General features: G+C 57.1%; 1 protein-coding gene across 10 annotated transcripts in view; it reads left to right on the forward strand.

The window, feature by feature from the left end:
- The first annotated feature begins 614 nt into the window (after positions 1–614).
- Positions 615–16,364, forward strand: part of PLEKHA6 (pleckstrin homology domain containing A6) — a 138,619-nt gene continuing 122,869 nt past the window's right edge. For 9 of the 10 annotated variants that reach the window (XM_012759001.3, XM_075996932.1, XM_075996930.1 and 6 more), the window contains exons 1-3: positions 651–969; positions 6,261–6,337; positions 10,315–10,372. In XM_012759001.3, the coding sequence (XP_012614455.2) occupies positions 887–969; positions 6,261–6,337; positions 10,315–10,372 (218 nt within the window). In that variant the 5' untranslated portion in view covers positions 651–886. Of the gene's footprint in view, positions 970–6,260; positions 6,338–10,314; positions 10,373–16,364 lie in introns of all 10 variants that reach the window. The other variant, XM_012758965.3, reaches the window with a different exon arrangement.

Genomic DNA, 16,364 nt, shown 5'->3' on the forward strand with positions numbered 1-16,364 from the left:
GGGAGCAGAGAGATAAAAGCTGTTGGCCTCTGAGTATTTCTAAGGTCTCGCTGCGATTCTACTTAGTCATGGCAGGCTTCTTGGAGGAAGTGCTCCGAGACAAAAAGGTAAGGGATTAGCTTGACTAATTAGGCTGGCATCTTAGCTAGGAGGGACTCGCAGGGCTCCTCGCGGCTGCTCTCGGCCGGGCCGCGCTTCCGAGCCTCTGACCTTTGCTCCCCTGCTCACCTCCCACCGAGCGCACAGGTCTGGTCACTTCCCCGTGCGGCTCGCTGGCCGGCGGGGCGCGTCGCTCGGGCTGCTGGTGCAAGGCGCGCTCGGACTCGGGCGCGGCGGCGCGGGCGGGCTCCCGGGCTGAGGATCACCTTCCGAGGCGGCGCCGGCCCCGCCCCGCCCGGCCGGCGCTCGGGTGCGGGGGACGGGTCGGAGCGGGGCGCGGGGAGCGCGCACGGCGCCCGGGGGGGTCCGGGCTGCAGCCCCGCTCGCTCGGCCGCGCAGGGCGGGCGGGCGCCGGAGAGCCGGGGGCGCCGGGACCCGCGCTGCCCGTTAGCAGTCCCGGCGGGAGGGGCGTCGCGACTGCTCTCCGCGCTAATTGCCTGTCATTAAAGTTCGCGAGACGGTCCGAAGAGGAGCCGGGAGTGGAGGAGGAGGAGGAGGAGGAGGAGGAGGCAGGTGGCGCCTGGGGCCGGGGCTCCCGGCCGGGCCAGGGTTAAGTGCCAGCCCGCCTGTCCCCGCCGCCCGGCGTGCGGCCAGCTCGCCTCCAGGGAGAGGCCGAAGTCACCGCGGGGACCCTCCCCCGCCGCAGCCTCCGGGAGGCGGCCGGGAGTGGGGCTGCGGCGCGGGAGCCCGGCCGGCCGGCGCCCGGGGCAGGGCGCGCGGGGCCGCGATGGCCGAGGAGATCGACTGGCTGGACCTGCCGGGCCGGTGGGCCTACGGGGTTGACGGCGGCGGGAGAGTCTTCTTCATCAAGTACGTTGGTCTCTCTCTTTTTCTTTATTCTTTCTCATTTTTCTTTAAAGTTGCCCAACTTGAAAGGTGGCGGGGCTGGGGGCGCGCTGCAGAAGGCGGGGGACACCGAGGCATGACGGCGGGCATGACTAAGAAGTTTATCAGGGTGCCTGTTTGAATGCGTCTCCCGCCTTTTGCTCAATGGGTCAAGGTCCAGAAAGGCTGAGCGCGCCTCGGGCCCTGGAGTGGCTGGACAGGACAGGGCAGGGCAGGGCAGCTGCTGGCCTTCCCCACGCGGGTCACAGCCCAGGGCAGGCCCCCCGGGAGGGTGACTAGACCAGTGCCTGGCCTGGAGTTTCTTTCAGCTCCTTCCTTCCCCGCTGAAAAGGCCAGAGGTGGGCTTTCTCCTCCCACCCCCCCAACCCCCGAGACTTTCCTACAGGGAGACCTGGGCTAAGCGACAACATGTGGGGGGACCATGCCTCTGCCACTCAGCTGCTGGTGTTCCCTGAGCCCAGACTCAGTGTCCCCGGACTGCAGTTCCTCTCCCTTCCTGCTGCGTTATGGGGCTGTGGTCAAGAGTGAGGAGAAGATCTTGCCCACTGTATGCGTAGCCTTCCTCAGAGCGAGAGAGAGAGCCTTCGCTGCTCTCAGTGATACCTTAGCGCTGTTGTATTAATTTCATAAACCAAAATGGCTCGGGCACAATCTCATTATAACAGAGTGGCCCTGCTGCCTCTCTTTTGGCCTGCTTCGACTGTAGTCATCTTTTGCCAGGATAGAAATCTCCCAATAATATAGCAAGTCTAGAAGCACGGCGTCCTGGACTGTCACCCACACTTGACAAGCTTTCCCTTCCTCAAGATACATGAGGACTGAAAGGAAGCTTAGAAGCAGCCCCTTCATTTTTCAGCTGGGGAACCGAGGTCCAGAGAGAAGGAAAGCGCTGGTCTGAGACAAACCCACTTGTTAATCAGAGCTGGACCCAGCCTGGCACCTGCTGGCTCTAGTGCACTGCTTTCCCCGTCCCAAACCGGCTCTGCAGGGGCTCAGGCAGGCAACGGCTTCTCTTTGGTGGGTCTCAGTTTCCACATTTGCTTTAGGCCTTTCGCCTGTAATTATCACCACCATTATCTTAATTGATGTTGTAATTATATTATCTTAGAAATTAACACCACTAAAGTTCTTGACCTCAGGTCAGAGTTTTAAATCATGGAACTTCTCCAGTATAAAAACTGGAGTCCCCTCAGTCAGTGACGTGAGACTTTCAAGTTCATAAGAATCACCCAAGAACTTATTAAGACGGCTGATTCCTGAGCCCTACCCTGGGAGATTCCTGCTCAGAAGATCTGGGGCAAGGCCTTAGAGTCTGAATTTCTGTTAAGCCCTGCTCTTCGTTCTGATGAAGTTTTTGGCCACTTGGTTAATTCTCCTTTTCTTTCTTCTCAATCTCTCCCTTGCTGTCCAGCTTCTTTCCATCTCTCACTCCACAAATATTTATTGGGCGTCTACTCTTTGCTGTAGCACTAGGCAGTGGAGATAAGAAACAATGAGCTACAGGTTTTTCCTTTAAGGTAGCAGTGAGAAAACAAAAATTAATATTGATGAAATAGGTGATGCAAGCTTGAGGCATTTGCCCGATGATGTAGGAATGTGGGGACGAAAGAACTAACGCTCTCCACGGAGGCAGGGGCCTCTCCACGGAGGCAGGGGCCTCCCCAAGGAGGAGGTGGTTCTGGAGGAGAGGGAGGAGGGGAGGGGGCCTTGGAAGCAGAGGCCTGTGGCAAGGGAGGCATGGGTGGGCTCCAGGGTACAAGTTTCCTGGGGCACCCGCAGGGGCGCAGTGGAGATGAGGCTGGTTTTGAACTCCTGACCTCGAGCGATCCTCCCGCCTCGGCCTCCCAGAGTGCTGGGATTAGAGGCGTGAGCCACCGCGCCGGATCAGCGCTTAGAACCATCACTCTGGCAGCTGCCTGAATGATGATCTGAAGTTTGAGCGGCAGGCCCGGCGAGAAACTTGAGGTGTGGAAAGCAGTCGGGAAGCAATTTGGAAAGTCCGGGGGGCCAGCTGAGAAGGGATCTGAATTTAAGCGGTGAGAACAGAGGTGAAGAGGAGGGAGGGATGGGAGCCATCTTTAGGAACAGAAAGTAAGAGTGTTCATCTGCTGCCTGAAGGTTGGGGAGGGAAGAGAAAGGAAAGAAGCAAAGACACGTCTCAGAATGTCTAGCTTGGGCTTGGCAGAGACCAGGAGTCTGGGACGAGGAGCAGGTTTTAGGGCGAGCTCAGGTTTGGTGGGGAAACACTGCGTTTGAGGTCCCCATGGGCCCTGCAGGGGTGATGTCTAGCAGACAGCAGGAGGGGCTGAAGGGACAGGCCCGGGCTGGAGAGGCGTGGGGGTCACCATGCGGAGCGGACCACCCAGCAGTGTGTGAGGGAGAGGACAGGAGGGTCCCCGGGCAGCACCAGCATTAAGGAAGGGGCAGAGGAAGAGAGGCCGGGGTGGAGAGTGAGTTCAAGAGGTCGCAGAGGTGGGGCGGTGCCAGGACCAGGGCGGAGTGCCACTGGAGAAGGAAGGCCAGGGAGAGGGGTGCTGGGGGGAGGGATTCAGCAGTGTTGAATGCAGCGGAAAAGCCAAATGGCCGAAGGCTGGACGTGTCCACGGGATTTAGGAAAGTGGTTTCAGAGGAGGACGGGGAGAAGAGACCAGGCCGTAGGAGACTGGCGAGTGGAGCGCCAGGGAGTGGGGACAGCTGGGGAGACTAGTTTCCAGGAGGGATGTTTGGTCGGGAGGAAGAGGAGTGTGAGTGAGAGGAAGCTGCAGGGGGAGACGGCATGGGCAGGGAGTGCTCAGACCACCCCAGACAGGAGCAGGAGTAGAGGGTGGGGGATGGGTCCCGCGGGAGAGGGAAGTGGAAGATTGGAATCTGGGCTGCTCAGGAGGAGGAGAACAGATGGGTGAGGACGGGGACCATCACCCAGGCAGAGGGCCGAGGCTTCATGGGAGAAGGCTGCCCCTTCTCCAACATGGAGAAGGATTAAAGGGCGGGCGAGAATGTGGTACGCTCCGGGGGTGGGCTGCTTGGGTGTATTGGGAGAGCTCCTGCCTAATGTTTTCTATTTTTTCTTCCATTAAGAGATCAGATCATCCCTTGGTGGGGGGACGGGTAGGAGGGGCAGGCTCTGGACTTGAGGTTGGTGGGAAAGCCTTGAGACACCCTGCAGATGGCAGCTGGCTGGGGACCCGAGAGTTTGTTCTAGGGGGTGCTCAGGGCCCAGCTAAGCTGGGAGACTGGATTCGCAGTGACACCAGCCCAGCGCTGGAGTACAGACAGACTGTGCCTGCGTTGTTCTGGGCCAGGGGCTGCCGAGGGGCAGGTAGTGGGAGGGCGAGGGGAGAGGAAGTTGAGGGTTGTGGTGTGAAGTCAGGGCGTGGTGGGTGGCCCGTGGTGTCCAGGCAGGGTGGAGACAGACGGAAGTCTGAGAGCCAGCCATGCGCCAGAAGGGAGGGTCAGGGCTGGAAGGTCCAAGGGCAGCTGAAGAGGAGATGTAAGGGGTGACGCACTGGCTGGGTTTCCCCCAAACCCCTTCCCCTTCCATGGCTTCCTCTCCTCGCCCTCCCAGGACCAAAGCCAAGACCAGTGGGTTAGAGGTCTTCCCCAGTGGCTCCCAGTGGCTCCAGGGCACAGGGGTCACTAGGACAGTGACTTGCTTCTTCTCTGCTCATCAGAGGGGTAGATCAGCTGGGAAATGTCTTCCTGGGGCAGGTGTCTAACACTGGAGAAAATCAGTGGAGTCAAGAGAGAAGAAAGTGCATGTTCCCCCAAAGACGTGTACACAAGTGCTCGTAGCGGCTTTGCTTGTAACGGCTCACTGAAAACCACGCACAGGCCCGCCAGCAGGGGAAGGGCTGCACACGCTGTGCCGTGCCCTGCAGCGGCGTGCTCCCCAGCGATAAAACGGAACGCACTACCAACACGTAGCACAACACGGAAGAAAGAAAGAAAGAAAAGCCAAAGAAGTCTAGCTTGTATGATCCCATTCATATAAAACTCTAGAAAAGGCAGTCGAATCCACAGTCACGGAAAGTAGATCAACTGTCGCTGGGGGGAGGGGGAGGGTAGGAAGAGCTGAGAGGGTGGGAGGGAGGAATTAGAAAGGGCACGGGGAAAGTTAGGGGGTTCACTCTCTTGGTTTGGGTGACAGTTTCATAGGTGTGTATACATATGTCAAAACGTACTAAATTGCACACTTTTCATGTAGTCCATCGTATATCTTACTTCAATAAAAATTTAGTGGAGTCTTTCTTAGTGGAGTTTATTGTATGTCAATTTACCTCCATCGAGGGGAGTCTCGTCCTGGGCCCCAAGGCCCCATTGAAAAGCCTGGGTGGATGACCTGGTGGCCCGAGAGTCCTCTCCTCCCACATACCTGAATCGGCCGAGACAGCCAGGTGCTTCATGCCGGGCCACATCTGGCTCTGGAAAGTTCTGTGTCGCTTGGTTGGCAGGGGCTGAGAAATGCCGAGGGGCTCATCTGCCATCAGAGATAGAGCCGGCCGGAGGGTCTGCACTGCCGGGTGTGAGATCCTGGAAAGAGCTTGGGTTTTGTGGGGGACGGAGCTGGGTCTGAAACTTGGCTTGGTCACTTAGTGGCGGTGGCTTTGGGCAAATTACTTAATTTTCTCTGAACCTCACATTCATAACCTATGAAATTCCTAATGTGAGGGAGTGTCGTGCAGGGTACCACGTAGCACTGTAGACACCCGGGGACTGTGGGCTCACTCAGCCTCCTCCTCTCATCCGCCAGAGAAGCTGCCAGTTAAGGACCGTCCTGTCCCTCCCAGCTGACTTCAGTGATCGCCTCAAGTGCGGCCTCTTTAGGCCTCTTTAGCGAGGGCTTCGTGCTTCTCCTTCTTAACCTCCTCCTCCCCGTCTCACTCTTCTCTGCGAGCACTACGCTCTCTGTACCGAGGTAGATAGGTACAACAGGGGTTATGCTTCCTATCGCATCAGTTGCAACTGCCTTTTCTTACGTCTGTGTCCAAGAGGGTTGTAGGTTCTTTGAGGTCAGGGACCAGACGCCCTTCATCCCTGGACCCTCAGGGTTGACTCAGCAAATCCTTTGCGCATGTGAACGATGGAATGGCATGCGGACAGACGTTGCCATCTCAGGTGCCTGGGAGGGGGCCGTCAGCGCCGATGTGAATTTGGAGGAGGGTGTCCCACTCAGGGACACCCTTCTTATAGCTGACATTTTCAGAGAGCTGACAGCCTCTCTTATAGCTGACGTTTTCTTATTGGTCCTTCTATAGTGATGAGGAAAAGTCAACCAGCTGGGTGCACCCTGGCACGAAATCACCCATCCAGAGCGGACACTGCTCCTGCCCAGGTAAGGAGCCCGTCTGTCCCTGTCTTTGCGACCTAGCAGGAGGGGCAGCAGGAACCCTTCACCTTGACTTTGCTTCTGAATTTTCCCTCTCTCTGTGGATGGACTCAGCATTTGGACCGCCACGTGGGGGTATTGCAAGAGGGTTGGTGCTCACTTCAAGGTCTCTCCCAGCTTCTGCCTCTATGATTAGTACCTGGGACGGACCTTTGAGAACAAAGATTTCGCTCCTCTCTCATCCCTCTGCCCAGTCGGAAGATCCCGTCTGTCTTGAGGGCACCTGAGCCGGGCAAGAGCCAGCCAGTCCCCAGTGCTGCACCCTAAAACCGTGTGTCATGCTCGGAAGATAGGAAGGTTGTCTATCTGTGCGGCCCAATGCACTCGCCATGACCCACACGTGGCCCTGAGCGACTGAAATGTTATTAGCACGACCAAGGACCTGAATTTTTAATTTTAATTAATTTAAATGTAAATAGCCCCACCGGGCTAGTAGGAACTCCTTCACACCGGGGAGAAATGTGAAAGAAAGGGGACAAGGCTGACATTAATTGCTTACTATGGAGAAGACACCACTGCTAGCCCCCAGGGACCTCTGGGGCCAGTGGAAAAGTAGGGACATATCTAGGTCATCAACCAAAGGAGGCTGGGTGCTGTAGCTCACGCCCGTAATCCTAGCACTCTGGGAGGCCGAGGCAGGCAGATTGCTCGAGGTCAGGAGTTCGAAACCAGCCTGAGCAAGAGTGAGACCCCGTCTCTAATATAAATAGAAACTAATTGGCCAACTAATATATGTAGAAAAAATTAGCCGGGCATGGTGGTGCATGCCTGTAGTCCCAGCTACTCGGGAGGCTGAGGCAGGAGGATTGCTTGAGCCCAGGAGTTTGAGGTTGCTGTGAGCTAGGCTGGCGCCACGGCACTCACTCTAGCCTGGGCAACAAAGCGAGACTCTGTCTCAAAAAAAAGAAAAGAAAAAAGCAAAGGAAAGGATCTCAGTCCGAGGTGAAGAAGTAGGGACACAGGAATCAGAGGCCTGGGGCACTTCGAGTGAGCGACAGTTCACGCTCCTGGCAGCTGCCACGGGCCAGCCCGCGGGGGCGTGAGCCGCAGTGTGGGTCGCTCTCCTGCCCCTCGTGCCTTCCAGCTCCTGACCAGGCCCAGGCACCGGTTGCAGGAGCCGTGGTTACCCGTGGGGCACAGCCAGCCCTGCCGGGCACATTGCATCAAGGCTTGGACTTGCCCAGAGCCGATTTCCTCTTAGCTTCTTGGCTGGAATCATTGTGCTTTTAAAGCTGGAAGAGGCTTCGGGGATCCTGGAGTCCAACTCCTTCATTTTATGGTAGGAAGATTGAAGAGCAGCGAGGAAGTGCCTGGCTCGGGGCCACTTGGCGGATGCAGTGGTGTCGTGGTTAATGCACACACTCTGGAAGCAGAGAGCCCTGAGCTCAGTCTTGGCCCCACTTTCCATCCGTGTGGTCTCGAGCAAGTGGCTCGCTTCCTCCGGGAGTTAGCTGCTTCATCTGTACCGTGGGGATAGGATTATGAGCCTCAGAAGGTAGTAGCAAGGATCACACCAGAGAGCTGGCCCTGCAAATGGGGGTAACTGCTGTCACTATTGTAATTCTTTTTTTTTTTTTTTTTGAGACAGAGTCTCACTTCTGTTGCCCGGGCTATAGTGCCATGGCGTCAGCCTAGCTCACAGCAACCTCTAACTCCTGGGTTCAAGCAATCCTCCTGCCTCAGCCTCCCGGGACTACAGGCATGTGCCACCATGCCTGGCTAATTATTTTATATATATATATATATATTTTTTTTTTTAGTTAGCCGATTGATTTCTTTCTATTTATAGTAGAGACGGGGTCTCGCTCTTGCTCAGGCTGGTTTCGAACTCCTGGCCTCGAGCGACCCTCCCTCCTCGGCCTCCCAGAGTGCTAGGATGACAGGCGTGAGCCACCGCGACGGGCCCACTGTTGTATTTCTAACTTGAAGCGAGGCCTCCTAAATTTAGCACCAGGGCTGTTTTCCACCAGGCTGGCGGTGGAAGTGTCGCCGCCGTCGCCGCCATCAGCGTTTCAGCTGTTTACAGCTCGAGTCCTTCCACCCCATTATCACCCTGGGCAGGCCTGGGAGGTGAACTCGAGCCGGTTCCTTCACTTCTGGCCACAGCCACCTGGCTGTCCCAGGCCGGGAAGGGGTTAAGATGCCCCCGGAGCCCGCCGGGAGGGCAGCTGCCTCCCCGGGCACTCCGCCTGGGCGCGAGTATAAGCGCTCTTGCTGTTGCCCTGGCAGAGAAGGGCAGCGTGGAGGGAAGTTGCTAGAAAAAGGCAGGGGACATAATCCACACTGGCCCCCTTCCCGGGCCCATCACAGTGGGAGGATTATTTATGATTCCGACCCAATGGGGATCCCTCTCCTCGCGGGGGCTGCCAGCCCACGCCCTCCCCTTCCCGGATGGCAGCGGGCGGGTGTCCTCCTGCAGGGACGGAGGGGAACAAGTAGCATTCATGGAGCCGCACAGAGGAAAGAGTGTGGGCCTTGGAGGCAGCAGACCAGCTCTCACGTCCCGGCCCAGACGCTTCCTGTGTGTCCTTGAGCAAGTTGATTAACCTCTCTGGGCCTCGGTTTCCGTAAAAACGTTGGGGCTGACGCCTACTGTGTAATGCTGTCGTGCAGGTTAGACGCGCTAGCAGAGGCTCAAGGAAGCCCTCACCGAGTGGCAGCTGCTGTTATCCTCCTCCGGGCCGCCCTGGGGGGCAGCCGGGCGCGCTTAGCTGCCCTGTTTGCTGAAGCCCAGCGTCACCATTGGCAGCAGCTGCGGAAATACTGACCCTGGATAGAAACGAGGGATAAAATGCGTGCGTGACACGGGACCCGCCACCCTGCAGAACCCAGGCTCTGCTCGGCAGCTCGTGCCCTAAGGCAGCTGACACTGCTGCAGGCCCACACTTAATAGCCACGTTTGGTAAAACTCCACCCACCAGGCAGGTGTTTGGTCAGACCAGCTAGGTGGCCGTGACTGTCTGTCAAGGAAATCCCCACCTGTCTTCCAGCATGTCAGCCCGGGGTGGGGGCGCCTTGTGCCACCGAGGGAGTGATCTCTGCCAGCTCCTTGTCTCTTCCGCACCCCCCCACCCCCGGGCAGTGGATCCTCTCGGGTCTCTCAGAAGGCCCCTCCTCTGCCAGGGGGTGAAGGAATCCTGGTTTTTGAGCTGGCAGGTGGCTGTTCTGGGAGAGGGAACAGAACGACGAGACAGCGCCTAGCAGAGTGCTCTTTGGAGACAGGTGCTCCTGTCACCTGTGGGGACTGCCCCCCCCCCCCACTGTCAGCTTCCTCGGCTATTCGGCCCTTGCTCGCTCTGAGATGCTGTGATTCTCCTCTGAGCATTTCCACGGATAATTTTTTTTTTCAGAGATGCTATTAAAAATAATTTTTAAGAAGTCTCTCTGTTTTCCTGGGACTGACTTCTCAGGTCCCCGGTGTCTTGTCCAGAAGCAGCCGAGTCTGGGATTTGGAGATACGTCCTAGCCAGATCTCGGGTGCCGGTTGTCTTGTGAATCCGGGGCAGGTGACCTGCCGCGCCTGGATGATCCTGAGGACCTTGCAGGGCAACCGTCTCTGGGTCCACTGTCGTATCCAGGGACGGCACGGGGGGTGGCCCTGGCGCACAGTAGGTGCTCAGTCAAGGTTTGTCGAACGAATGAGTGCATCCTTCCAGCGGTGGTTCGTTTGGTCACTTCACTGCCCATTGACAGGGGACACCCTGTCCACTCCTGTGTCTCCCATTTGTTTGCTGGGAATTTGGGCGCTAGACGTAACGGACGGAAACGGGTGGCACGGTTGGCTTGATCTCTGCTGGCTTACCTGTGGACCTTCCTGGCTCCCCTGGCCCCAGCCCTCCTGAGAGCCGATGGGGTCTGTGGGGCCGAGTTGGGGGAGAGGCTGATTGCAGGGTGTCTCATTTTATGATCTTGCCTCCTTGCAGGTTTGCCCAAGGGCTGGGAGATGGATGCCACTCAGGAAGGAGCCGTGTATTTCATCAAGTGAGTAAGATGGAGCTCCCTGCCTGATGTTGCGGTCGGTGCTGCTTTGGTCCTTGCCACCCATGCCTCCTCGGCCGGGGAGATGGTTACAGTGTCTGGTTCTCACCGGGGGCATTGCCGGGTCTGTGGACGGCCGGGAGGTTCGAAGGCTTCCGAGAGAGCGGCAGATGCAGACAGGAGCGTGTGTCTGTGTGCGTGCGTGTGCGTGTGCGTGTGCGTGGGAGGTTTCCCTGGGCGGGGTGGGTGGGGTGTTGGGCTGGGCTGGACAGGGAAGGAGATGGCTCAACAAAGCCGTCTAGACACACGGGGCAAAGGTTCAGAGGAAGGAGACAGAGCCCCGGGGCTCTGTGAGAGGCAGGCCGCGGAGCCAGAGGGGAGGGAAGGTGTGAGCAGGGCGTGCAATGAGGAACTCAGGCGGCTGTACCCTGGCTCCCATGGACAGGGGCGTTTGTGATTCTGGGGGTGATGGGTATGTGCTTTCCTCTAAGGGATTGGTTAGGCCCCTCCTTGGGCCAGGGGAGCCCTAACTTTCCCCTGAGGCTGAAGGTATGCCTCGGGGAAGCAGGAGACACTGCGGTTTGGGAAGGGGGTGGTCCGTAGCTACCCAGCGGGACGCACTTCCCTCTGCCTTGGCCTGGGGTTCTCCGTCCCCAGCCAGGCTGGTCCTGGCTCTGTTCCCATGGGCGAGGCTCCCCTGCCCCTGCGTGCTCAGGCCCGTGGGCCTCCCTGTCGTCTGGTCTGGCCTCAGATCCTGCAGGGATGGTGGGCTGATATTGCAGAGAGGCAGCCCTGGGGAGGAGGACCCGCGTCTCTTCCCCTTTCCCTCCCTCTCTGCTTTGAAATCCTCACCCCTCTACACCAGGGGAGGTCGTCTTTCCATCCTCTACCTCAAGGTCTGCCAGCGCTTACATTGGCTTGCCTGTTAACCATAGTCTTAAAGCAAAGACAATTTTTTTTTTTTACAAATTATCTGTTTTAGAAATTATTCTGATATCACATGGCTCTTGTAGCCTGTGATATCTTTCCCTAAAGTTGAATGCAAATCCTTCTTATATCAGTTAAGAATTGTTTCTTCTTTATAGATTCCATCTTAATATTTCTTTATGTGCATGGTTCTTTTTTTTTTTTTTTTTTTTTTGAGACAGAGTCTCACTCTGTTGCCCAGGCTAGAGTGAGTGCCGTGGCGTCAGCCTAGCTCACAGCAACCTCAGACTCCTGGGCTCAAGCGATCCTCCTGCCTCATCCTCCCGAGTGGCTGGGACTACAGGCATGCGACACCATGCCCAGCTAATTTTTTTGTATATATTTTTAGTTGGCCAATTCATTTTCTTTTTATTTTCAGTAGAGAAGGGGGCTCTTGTTCTTGCTCAGGCTGGTTTCAAACTCCTGACCTTGAGCGATCCTCCCGCCTCGGCCTCCCAGAGTGCTAGGATTATGGGGCGTGAGCCACCGGGCCAGCCCACCTAGACGTTTTGTGTATATATTTGTTTACTTATGTGCCGCAGGTAGTCCCCACTGCCATGTGGGCCCTGAGAGCAGATTCTGGCCGTTTTGTTTTCCACTCTGTCCTAGCACCTTTCTGGTACGTGGTAGGAAGGAATCTAGTATTTGCTGAAATGAACGAATCAGTGAATGAAACACGTTGGGAGGAAAGCAACGGAAGCATAATTAATTTCTGCTTTAGCCCCCAGCCCAGAGCTCTCTTTTGAGCTCCGCCAATTCAGTGTGCCCAGACTTTGACTCATCGCCTTCCCTACACCTGCTCCACCTTTCTTAGTAATGCCAGGGCAGCAGAACCCTCGGAGGTAGTCTCGACCCTTCCCTCCCTCACCTGCCCCTGCAGGTGCCGTCAGTGCTTCTAATACCTCATCATCCCCACGCGGCTGCCTGAGCTCATGGGACTCTCACCTGGGTCATCCTAAAAGCTTCCCAGATGGTCCTCCTGCCTCCGGGCCATAAAGCTGCAAGAGTATTTTTTTTTTTTTTTTTGTCTTCTAGAATACAAATTTGGTCTTAGCACTCTCCACTAGAAAAAATCTTCCATGTTTCCCACCACTTACAGAATAAAATCTAAATTTCTTACCCAGGCACTTAAAGGGCTTCTTAATCTGGCCGTTGCTTCCCTTCCCCGTCTCACCCCACACTCTCCCCAGCCTGCTGGGTGACCCTCCCTCCCAGGCCTTTGTAAGTGCTAATCTCTCCTCCAATGTCTGGCATCCACCTGTGAACACTTGTTCTTCCTTCAAGACTCTCCCATGACGTCACTTCCTCGGGGAAGCCCGCCCGGATTGGAATTGTTTATACCTGTGTCATTTCCCCCTAGATCAGTCATTCGCCAACTTGAGCATGCCTCAGAATCACTGGGGGGTTTGCTAAAGCGCAGCTTGCCGGACCCAACCCTGAGGGTTTCTGATTCAGAGGGCCTAGAGCAGGGGTCCTCAAACTTTTTAAACAGGGGGCCACTTCACTGTCCCTCAGACCGTTGGAGGGCCGGACTATAGTTTTAATAAAAACTATGAACAAATTCCTATGCACACTGCACATATCTTATTTTGAAGTAAGAAATCAAACGGGCAAAAACACGTGCATGCGGCCCGCGGGCCGCAGTTTGAGGACGCCTGGTCTGGAGTTTGCATTTCGAACAGCTTCCCAGGTTATGCCGGCAGACTCCGTTGGTCTGGGGGCCACACTTTGAGAACCGCCAGTCCAGATTGAAAACTCAAGGGCAGAGGCAACGCAGGGGGCCGTGGAGTCTGGAAACACAGGCGATGTCCTTTTATCAGGAATCGTGATGAGATGTCCACAGGTCAGGCATCATGCAGCCTGGCCCCGGTGCCGTCCTGTAGGTCAGTAGCAGCAGTGGCCGCTCTGAGAGCTAAGGGCTCCCTGTACCATCGCACTCACTTATGGACAGGCGCTGTCATCCCTGACTGCTGTAGCAAACAGTGAAAATCGGGGACTAGGCAAATGACTTGCTCAGTGTCGGGAAGCTTGTAGAAAGCAAGGCGGGGAGGCAGCCTGTGTCTGATCGCACGGGCTGTTCCCCCAGCATCATGGCACGGCTGCCCCCCCACATCCTCCCTGCCTTGCTGGGACAAGGGAGGTGCTCGATGAATTCCCACTGAATGAGTAAGTGACTGACTGAATGGCTCTGGCCCACTCTCCTCACTTTCACAGTCCCCACAAAGGTTTAGGACGTGGGGTTGGTGGGTGAGTTAGAAACTCCAGGGATTCCAGGCATGGACCCCAAGAGCTCATACTAAAAGTCAAACTGTGTACAGACAACTTCAACTTGGGGGGGGGCTGTTTTTTTTTTTTCTTCTAGTGTGGATGAGTCAAATTTCAACGAGCAAATATTGACATTTGCTCAGGGTCGGACGAGTATGTTAATTGAGTGTCTAATTGAGTGTCGAGGCGGTTCCATTGTGGCGTTTGGGAGGTGGTTACCATGGTATCCACAACTGATGTATTGCCCAAGTGTGCCTGTGGTTTTGATGGTGTCATTTACCAGAAAGGGTGGCGTGGGGAGGAGAGGGAAAAAAGCAAAGGGTTAAAACGTGGGTGAAACCGGTTGCAAGCCTGCATGCGCTTCCCGCACGACCCCGGCAGAGGGCAGCAGAGCACACGCCAAGGCCCCGCAGGGCGCCGTCGGGGCTTTGCCCTCGGTCTCCCTGGCGCCCCTGCCACCTCCCGGCCACGGCGGTCTGCGAGGCTTCTTTCTGATGCTTAAAGACCTAGCTCTCTTTGACACCCCTTGCCTGGCCCTCGGCTCCTTCCTCGGCTTCCTGTTGAGGCAGCCAGCGGTGGAGCTTGCCAGTTCTGTCTCCAAAGTGGGCAGGGGGCGGGCGTGGCGGGGAGCTTTCTGCAGAGCCACTCCCCTGATAACCCGGTTCCCCAGCTGGGCCCGCTGCTCCCTCCCCCAGGGAGCCCCTCCCAGCTGTCCCTTCCTCCAGGAAGGTGCCAGAACGCGCAGGCGGAGGTCCACCCGCGCCCTGCATGGCTGTCTCTAGGCTGGAGGCTCCTGGGTGACACCCAGGGCTCCTCCCCCAGGTGCTCCAGGGCTGGGCCCGGAGGCCCAGGTGGCTTCTCCCAGGCACACGGATCTCAGAGAGCCACCAGTACAGACCCAGCCTGTGAGCCCCCAGGGGAGGGGTGGCTGGGAAGTGCGGTGGGGCCACCAGGAGCTGTTCTGTTGTCTCCTGCAGGTAGGCAGGACAGAGGACAGATGTCACAGGGCGGCAATTAACAGTGAGGGATGAGGAGGAAAGGTGGTGAATGCTCTGGGCTTCAGAGAAACCCATGGGCAGGTGAGGGAAACTGAGGCTCAGTAGTCAAGGAGCTGGTTTGGAGCTCACTGAATTAGTCAGGGAGGGGGCTGGGGTTCCAGGTCAGGCAGGTCGTTAAAGACGGTTCATCCCATAGCGTTCCCTCCCTTTTCTGCCCCCCCACTGGTGTATTCTGGATTCTGGGAGGGAGGGAGGGAGACCCGTGTGCACATGCTGGTGGGGGGATGGGCAGTGGGGGCAATGAGTCAATCAACTTGGTGGCTGCTGAGACTGTGTGGCAGGGAGCGGCGATGACACTTGAAGGGAAGCCCCGAAGTTTGGACTGGATCCTCTGATGCTAGAGCAGAGAGGAGACGGGGTCACAGGGCAGCTCTGTGGACTCCTCCCTCCCTCCCTCCCGCCGCCTCCTCAAATCTCCCCAGCAGAGTCCTTTCCATGCGTCTTGCTGTTCCTCTGCTGGGCTAACGGAACCAGAATTCAGATCTGGCAAAGGGAGTTTATTTTCTCTGTTCCACCCCATGCATGCTTGTTGGAACGCTAAGATCTTCATGCTGCAACAGCTCCTCTGCCTTGCTCCCCAAAACGAGGGCACTGTACCCCACGCCAGTCCTCCTTTTGGCCTCTTGTGTCCCCAAGCCACCCGGTCTGGCTCAGGCTTCTCGGAGTCTGCTCGTCTGCAGCCCTTGCCCTGTGTCTGCCAGGGAGGGAAACCGCCCAGCAGGCCCGTCTGTTGGTCTCCTGCCTTTTCCAGCTGCCTGAGGACTGTGGGGCCTGGGGTCCTTGTCCCCTTCCCCACACTCTGTCCCTGATGCTGCAATATCTTGCCCCAACTTTTCTTTGCGCCTCTGGCTGCTCAAGACCAGAGACCCCCTAGAGCCCCTCGTAGTTTGCTGCCTGGAAGCAGACTCTCCCCTGCCTGTTCCGAACAGCCCTGCCAGGTCCTGGGGAGCCAGGGCAGGTGAGTCAGGCTTCCTCAGTCTGGCCTGGCCCTGGGCCCTGATCCACACCTTCTCTGCCCCTTCAGCTGAGTGGCTTCCCGACAGCCAGCGAGGGGCTGTCCTGGAGTCTTGGCTGCAGCTGGGCTGGGGGAGGGGAGGAGGTGATGCAGGGATCTCCCCCCCCCCCCAGAGGGCTGCTAGGCTGTGCATGCTGCCCAACCCCGAGATGCCAGCTCCGGCCTGGCCCGCTCTGGGCCGGGAAGGATCGTCCCATCGCTAGCTCTCCAGGCCCCTGACTTCGCTCTATTCTGCAGCGTGAGTTGGGGTGGGGGGTCAGATCCCCCCAGTGACTCCCCCACCCCAACCGACCAGGCTCCTCCTGGGCCCTGGGAGAGAGGCCTGTACTCTCACTCCTTCCGCAGCAGATTCTTGTTAAAGGGAGGGGCTTCAGCTGGTGGAAATGATGCTGCCTCTACCCGGATCGCATTAAGAGAGACACACTTGTATTTGAGAGAATAGAGGCTTAGTTAGCTTTTAAAATCAAGTTATTCTAATAATAAAATGATATGTAATTATCATGTAGGTGGGGCCTTGCAGATACTCTCTCTCTAGCCCCTGCTTCTTGATATGTATCTACGTTCAAATGTGACTCCAGGAGCTCACCTGGCTTAGTCTCCAGCGTCTGGGTCTAAGGGGCGGGTGGGGCCCGAGACCAGTGAGCCTGCCTGGAAATTTAGGTGGCAATCTGGTTTCTTTCCATCTTTCTGA

Source organism: Microcebus murinus, chromosome 23, assembly GCF_040939455.1.
Source record: "Microcebus murinus isolate Inina chromosome 23, M.murinus_Inina_mat1.0, whole genome shotgun sequence".
In the NCBI taxonomy this organism is placed as follows: Eukaryota; Metazoa; Chordata; class Mammalia; order Primates; family Cheirogaleidae; genus Microcebus; species Microcebus murinus.